The 8,503-nt window shown below is 36.5% G+C and overlaps 1 protein-coding gene across 1 annotated transcript; it reads left to right on the top strand.

Moving 5' to 3' along the window:
* Positions 1-6,127: 6,127 nt before the first annotated feature.
* On the top strand, positions 6,128-7,994 carry LOC123533466 (sodium-coupled monocarboxylate transporter 2-like). Its single transcript, XM_045315109.2, has one exon. It carries the CDS (start codon positions 6,177-6,179, stop codon positions 7,992-7,994), a length of 1,818 nt encoding a protein of 605 aa, XP_045171044.2. The 5' UTR covers positions 6,128-6,176.
* Positions 7,995-8,503: the final 509 nt, after the last annotated feature.

Below are 8,503 nucleotides of genomic sequence, written 5' to 3'. Positions count from 1 at the left end.
GAGCATAATTTGAAAACTGTAAGAAGGAATGACTTGATACTTCACACAAATATAGAGGTTGTTAAAAAGAAGTGCAATAACCAGGACCTTTACCTATAGCTGACCCCCTTTTTGAATTATCTCCCTTTATGTAAAAAACTGTCGGAGCGTAAGTCCAAAATTATGAAAGGGATTAGCTTGATACTTTACATATAGATAGAGGTCAGTTAGAGGAGTTGCACTGTTAAAGAACCATAACTCTAGCTACCCCATGTTTGAATTATTTCCCCTTATGTGAAAAAAACTTGTCCAGAGCATAACTTGAAAATTAAATGAGGGATTAACTTAATACTTTTTGTATTGATATAAATCAGTGAGAGAGAGAGTGCAGTGTCAAAGAACAATAACTCTAGCTTACCCTTATTTGAAATATCTCCCTTTATGTATGAAAACTTTTACAGTGTATTTCTTGAAAAGTGTATAAATGATTGACTAAGTACTTCACACATTTATAGAGGTAAGTGTCCAGAGTATGTCTCTTTAACTATTAGAGATACTTTCTTCAAAATTTAAATTCTTATAGAATTGAGGGGGAGTTCAATACATATGAACAATAACTCTATAATTCCCTATTTGTATTTTCTCCCTTATGTATAAAAGATTGTCTGGAGAATAACTTGAAAACTGTATAAAGGATTAAATTTATACTTAACACATTTATTAAGATCTTTGAGAGGAAGTGCAACAACTAAAAACCATAACTCTGTATGATCCTATTTTTGAATTGCCCCTCTTTTTGGATATTTGCGTCGGAAAGCATCCATCGGTGTTACCGAATGCCTTGTTTTAAAATCATTCTAAAATATGGCATGCTGTTTCTGACAAGAATACTTTTAAAGTTTCCAATATATAGATATAAGTAAATATGACTACGCCACCGGACAGCCATGTTTTTGACAAATCGGTTAGTTTGGACAATCTTGGTGGAGGTGTAGGGAGGGGTGTAATACAAGGACCATTACTTTAAATTCGGGCAATAAGTTTCATACAAGAAGTATTTTAAAGGTTTTACTATGTAAATATAGTGACATGTGACCACGCCCTCTAGCGGCCACGTTTTTTCACGAATCGAAATAATTTGAAAATGTTTGTAGAGGGTCACAAAAGGAGCTTTTGTGTGAAATTATTGTAAAATAGGGCTATCATTTTCATACAAGATTTTTTAAAGATTCAATTATAGACGTTTAGGAAAAAGTGACCACGCCCTCACACGGTCAGGTTTATTGACAAATCGGAATAACTTGAACAATCTATGGTCACACAAGGACAATCTGTTTGAAATTATTTTAAAATCAGGTCAGTAGTTTCATAAAAGAGATTTTTAAAGTTTCAATTATATACATATAGGGAAAGGTTACCACGCCTTTTGGCGGCCATGTTTGTTCGAAGAGTCAGACAAATTTGAAAAACTTGGTAGTGTCACACAAGGATTACTTGTGTGAAATTACTCTAAAATCAGGTCCGGAACATTCATAAAAGTCGATTTTCAAAGTTTCCATTATATACATATAGGGAAATGTGACCACGCCTTTTGGCAGCTATGTTTGTAACGAACCGCACTAATTTGAATAATACTTGTAGAGGGCTACATTAGAACAATCTATATGAAAGTATTTTAAAATCGGACTAGCAGTTTAGAAGATATTGTTTGACGAATTTTCTATTTTTTAGCTCTGGCGACCCTTTGTGCAACCAAGCGGAACGGTGGAAGAAGAACACCCAAGTTTTTATTAACTTCCACCACACGGTTAAGAGGAGGTGTCGTTTGAAGAAATGTGTGGACGGACGACGGACGGATGGACGCCGGACGGTGAATGATCACAAAAGCTTGCCCTGAGCACGTTGTGCTCACGGGAGCTAAACGTTTTGCGGGCTCCGTTTGTCTACTGACTTGTCTACTGACACCAGACCAGAAGCATTTTTCAAGTAAAACGCGTATTCCTAACCTGAAACTGTTTTTATCTGAAACTCATGTTCAAATCAAAAGCAGATCATTTACTAGGCTCCTTTTAAAGGAACTTATTAATGTGAAGTGCAGTCAAGCATGCCCGAATAACTTCAAATACAAATTATTTGTGTGATTGTTTAATATCTAATTTGGATGGATTTGTTGCAAACCCGTTTAAAAAGAATTTACATTTTGAATTCAAGCCCGCACGACAATTATATAATTTCAAATGTACTGTTGACTTATGAATTATGTATATAAGGTTTCTTATGTACATAAGGTTTCTATGTTCTGCACACCTCAATATTGTCGTTTCAATCTAGTTTTAATAAAATATTAAAAAGGCTAATAAGATGATGGCATACAAAAAGGTTGTTGTGCTGAAATCTAGTCTCAGCAACGGGCAGTATATTTTTAATCAATTAGCAAAAATATGAGATATAATGATGCTATTGGAAATGATGTCATATTTTGGAATAAACTTACTCGGACTACTGTGTTGACTATAAACGTGATATTTCTGCTTTTAGAAAAAAAAAAGGAAAGCTCGTCGAACACGAAATGCCCCCCTTGATGCATTCAGTAATTGCACAAGGAACAGAAATTATTTGCTCACTGTAAACAAAAGTTCTACTGTTCTGGTTCAAAATGACCTTGACCTTTGACCTATTGACCTAAAAATCAATAGGGGTCATCAGCTGATCATGATCAACCTCCCTATTAAATTTCGTGATCTTAGGCCCAAGCGTTCTCAAGGTATCGTCCGAAAAGGGTTTAACTGTTCCGGGTCAGTGAGACATTGACCTTTGGCCTACTGACCTCAAAATCTATAAGGGTCATTTGCTGGTCATGACAAACCTCCCTATCAAGTTTCATGAACCTAGGCCCAAGCGTTCTCAAGTAATTTTCTGGAAACGGTTTAAATGTTCCGAGTCACTGTAACCTTGACCTTTGACCTACTGACTTCAAAATCAATAGGGGTCATCTGCTGGTCATTATAAACCTCTGTATCATCTTTCATGACCCTTGGTCCAAGCGTTCTCAAGTTATTATCCAGAAACCGTTTAACTGTTCCTGGCCAATGTGACCTTGAACTTTGACCTAATGACCTCAAAATAAATAGGGGTCATTTGCTGGTCATGAGCAATCTCCCTATCAATTTTCCTGATCCTAGGCCCAAGCGTTCTTGAGTTATCGCCAGGAAACCGTTTTACTGTTCCTGGTCACTGTGACCTCGACCTTTGACCTACTGATCTCAAAATCAATAGGGATCATCTGCTTGTGATGACCAACCTCCCTATCCACTTTCATGATCCTAGGCCCAAGCAACCTTGAGTTATCATCCGGAAACCGTTTAACTGTGACCTTGATCTTTGACATACTGACCGCAAAATCAATAGAGGTCATCTCCTGGTCATGACCAACCTCCTCATCAACTTTCATGATGCTAGGCCCAAGCGCTCTTGAGTTATCATCCAGAAACCATTTAACTGTTCAGGGTCACTTTGACCTTGACCTTTGACGTACAGATCTCAAGATCAATAGGGGTCATCTGCTGGTGATGACCAACATTCCTATCAACTTTCATGATCCTTGGCTCAAGCGTTCTTGAGTTATCATCCGGAAACGGACTGGTCTACATTCCGACTGACCGACCGACATCTGCAAAACAATATACCCCTCCTTCTTCGAAGGGGGGGGGGGGGGGCATAATGATAATAAGTCTAAGGATACTGTCAATGGCTCATTTCTGAACAAAATGCATAAGAATGCAATCAGTTACTAATTAAGCAAATATTTGCTAAGCTTTTACTTTTTATATGAAGATTTTTTACGGATTTTTAAGGACTTTTTAAGAACTGCTGACTCTTTTATATTACATTTGTAAGTAAATCCAGAAATTTATTCCTTTTTATTGGACATTTCGTCACTAGTTTAAGATACACTTTTGTGAACATGTTTAGCTCATATCAGTTCATTTGTGAGGTACTGTCTTTTGTTGTCAGTCCATCGACAATTTCACTGAAAACGCATTGAATACCTCATTTCAGGAGTAATATACATCAGTCCAAGTTCACAGTTACATTTTATGAAGTGCCAGATTGATATTGTAACCCTACAGGGCCGTTAATGAGTCAAAATTATTTTATTTTATCGCATCAATTTTACATTTATATGCTTACGATATCTTTAAAGAGTTCGATAATGGGCAGTTTTTATTTTTACTTACGTAAGAATTTTGGACTCTTGAATTAGTCGTTTCCCTGGCTGCGGTCACACTTTCCTAGCTGAGTGAACCACCTTTGGTCCGCCTTTAATTTAAATCTACAGACGCTAAATTTAAAAATTCTGTTTTGACATCTCAAACTTCGCTGTAAATTTATAATTAACTGACGTTTTTCGGTTCTTAAGTACTTAAAAGTATTAAATTACAGCTGTAATCATTACAATTGGGCAAATGTGCTGATTTGTTACACAAAGGAAATTTTGAACGATGCTGTTAAATAAAATATATATATATATATATATATATGTTTTGCAGTTCTAATTTCCTGATTTACGTCGTTCTTTATATCAATTTCTACTCCTTTTCAGCAGTTTCGCATAAATATGATTTGATGTCACGAGTCATTAAGTTGGTCTTTATGTACGATTAAATTATGTCGCGGAAAAGGATGGTGGGTATATATATATATCGCATACTTGTTAAATTAAATATACTATAAATTAACTTTAATTCATTTCCAAATTACATATAAATACGTATTTAACTTACTACATTTTATGAGAAAAATGTTTATACAGTCTAACATTGAACCCTTCCGCTGAGCATAATAAGGGTAGCGCAGGTGTACGGGTGGTCTCCGTCATCATTTGATAGAAGACATTGTGTCTGAAATCATTTGTCGTCCATCCCTGATTCATGAGGAGAAGCTGACAGTTATTTGCAGGGAATAATCTAATAGTCAAACGTGTGTGGAAAACCAAATATAAACAGAGATGACACGGCTCAAGCCACGACTAGTTTGTGTTCCGATTTAACAAATCTGCTTTGTTCTTTATCATGTGAATAAATGTATACTAAGACCCACTTTTGGTATTCCAAAGCTTGGTCTTTATATACACGCATTTGATTGCACATGTATTTAATAGGCGTCTTTATATTTTTAATGTCTGTCCTTCCTCGCTACAGTTTTTTGTTTGTTTCTTTTTTGGTAAATAAAATGCGACTTCTAAAGGGGGATTTTATACACAAAAAATGTTTATGTGAACAGTGTTTTATCAAATTTCTTTATATGGTATTGCTTGATGAATTTCAAATTTACATTCATTTGAAAGAAAAAGTTAATTATATATATTAGAGTTGTTCATTCTATTACTGAACAGTATGAAGTTTTAACATGTACGAGAAATCGGAGAAGTTTTCATTACACTGCCGTCATCATTATAAAATCTAATGAGATAGACAGGACATCAAAGGAAACCCCTTTAAAGGGCTGACGAAACATGCCATGAGACTGCTATCAAAACAGCTCATTCCCGGTGGGAATTGACCAGTCGCCAAACGTCCGATCGCTCCGCCTCTTAGATCACGTGGTCTGGAAATGCGAAACCTTCGACAAACAAGCTTCAAAATGACAGATACGATAGTGCTGAAAGTGATTTCCCTTACGATGTTGTCTAATATTTTTTTCCTTACAAAAGACCATTAGGACTAAAAAGTTTCGCTAATTAGTCGTATATCAAAACTCTTCATAACCTTTGTCAATATTTCATACGGTCAGAAAATATGCAGTAAGAGGATCATTTGATATTATTACTGCCTCAATATGTTCACCATTACGTGTATTGAAAGATACCACCAGAAGTGCAAAGTGTGTGTTTGTACTTAAATCTTAATTCAATTGTGTATACAAACTAGAACAATGCCGTATCTATGAACTTACACAGCCGACCGAAAACTAATACATGTATTATCAACCATTAAATCTCAACATATATAACGCTCCTGCAGCAAATGAAAAAAACAGTGAAAGTCTTTTTATGTATACGTTAAACGGTAGATGATTTTGTTTTAATAATCTGACTTCGCCAATAAGAGCGGTGCAGTGTTGCAGATAAGAAAGAAGTAAACTAAAATATAAGTAAAATAGTTTTACGGTCTGCCTGGAATTATTTTAGTAACAAGATGCTGTTCGGAGTTGCTGATTATTTAGTTTTCATTTGTACTATTTTAATATCGTTTACTATCGGTGTTTTCTTCGCAGTATGGGAGAGGAAACGAAACACACCCGTGGACTACTTTCTTGCAGACAGGAACTCCAGTACATGGCCTGTAGCACTGTCATTTGTTGTAACATTTCAGTCATCTTTACTAATACTTGGATTTCCTGCGGAAGGATATGCATATGGCATTGGAATTGCATACAATGTAGTTGGAAGTGCTGCCGCTTACATATTCACGGCTTTGTTCATCGTTCCAGTCTTCCATCCGTTAAAATTAACGAGCGTGAATGAATATTTCCGCTTACGATACGGAAACAATGCTGTTAGGTATATGACTCTAGTTGCCGGTATGATATTCAGTTTGTTCTACATGGCAACAGTGATGGTCGTTACTTGCGTTGCTCTCGACGTCGTTATAGGAATTTCTTTCTGGGGGACAATACTTATCTATACTATTGTTACTACAATATATACTTCAGTTGGCGGTATTAAGGCCGTAATTTGGACAGATGTATTTCAATTCATAATAATGCTAACTGGAATGACAGCTATTCTTGTTAAATCAACAAGTGGTGCCGGAGGAGTAGAAAAAATGTTAGAATATGCAAAAGACAGAATAGGTTCGACAGACTTCAGACTTGATCCAACAGTTCGCTACCAGGTTTGGAATACCTCATTTGGAACCTTCAGTTCTTATCTGTACATATCATTTATGCAACCAGCAATGCAAAGAGTTTATTCAACACCAACTGTCAAAACTGCACGTAATCTGTACTTTATATCCACGCCGTTCTATTGTGTATTTACATTGATGGCAACATTTGAAGGTGCAACTATATTTGCCTACTATGTGGCAAAACGGTGTGACATTTTAGGCATAGGCATTGTAAAAAACATCAATGAAATCGTGCCTTTTGCTGTCTTAGATTTATTTCAAGACTTATACGGGCTAGCAGGATTGTTCACAGCGTCTTTATCAAGTGCAGCTCTTAGTACGATGTCATCTTGCCTCAGCAGTCTGTCTGCTGTAACATATGAAGACATTATCAAAATTAAGTTTCCAGACATGCACGCTTACAGAGCCACTAAACTGTCAAAAGTAATAGTTTTGATTTATGGATTTATCGCTATGGGACTTGCCTTTGCTGTTGCACTAATACCAGGATCTGTTATCGCCATATTTATGAGTTTTATGGGCTGTTTTGACGGACCAATAGTTGCAACATTTTTGTTGTCCACGATGTACCGCAAAGCAACTACCAAAGGTGTTATTGTTGGCGCAATATGCGGATCAGCAGTTGCATTGTGGCTGAACATTGGCAGCCATTTTTCAGGTGTTCCGCGATATCCATACCTTCCCGCCGGACCAACCGATCAGTGTGGCGTCTATGACGAAGGATCTAAATTGTCTAATGTGTCAATGGCTACTATCTATCCTGTTACTGATATTCATACGTTGTTTTCCGGAACTCAGAAAATTGAAATATCAACTGTTCCTTCGGAACAAAATGTCCGTGACCTTTCGTCACCGGAGACATTTTACAGTATTTCTTACGTACTGTTTTCTCTCATAGGCATGTGCATCTCACTTATCGTTGGATTTCTTGTAAGTCTGTGTACAAGTCCGCCTAAACAGCTTGATGAACGATGTTTGTTCTCATTCAGGAGACACATTCTTGAGGAATTATGCGGACACAAGCCAGCATCCGATTCTACTGCTGATGATAAAACTGACATAGAAGAAATAACAAAGTTCATGTCAAAAGATGTGGAATTATAATAGATATGGCATAATAAATAAAACGTTTGAACAAAATGTATATACTTTAATATGCACATCTTGGTCATTTTTGAACAGAGAGATTACTCAACACGGAGAAATAATAAATCATAAAGGAGGATTAATTTTCAAGCCCTGCAAACTATTCTTTGACTTTCTAGTTGGCTACCTTTTAAATTTTAATTTTCCCGTTGTTTTTTATTTTATTTTTGAGATCGTAAAAAAAGGGCCCCAACTTCATCTCAGTGTTGTTATATTTTCTGGTCCTTCGGGATCATTGATTTCAACTCATTTGGATTTGAAGACTGAATACTGCTTAAGCCGGTGCTAGGGGGCGTGCGCAGTGTTGCATTTTCCATTACTGCTCATGAACGGACTCAATCAAACCGAGTCTGCAATTTTCACTGTTTGCCTTGTTCTCGGTGCTTCCGAAGGATCTACTTTTCAGATTTTCTTTACTTCACAACAGCGGGTGTTAAGTGCTGTGTGGCGGCCGTAAAAAGTCGCCC

This window comes from Mercenaria mercenaria, chromosome 12, assembly GCF_021730395.1.
Source record: "Mercenaria mercenaria strain notata chromosome 12, MADL_Memer_1, whole genome shotgun sequence".
In the NCBI taxonomy this organism is placed as follows: Eukaryota; Metazoa; Mollusca; class Bivalvia; order Venerida; family Veneridae; genus Mercenaria; species Mercenaria mercenaria.
The sequence above is the reverse complement of the archived record's forward strand: the minus strand, read 5'-3'. Positions and strand labels throughout refer to the sequence as shown.

Excerpts from the sequence above, each read along its gene's own strand:
- LOC123533466 (XM_045315109.2), top strand. The coding sequence starts at position 6,177 with ATGCTGTTCGGAGTTGCTGATTATTTAGTTTTCATTTGTACTATTTTA.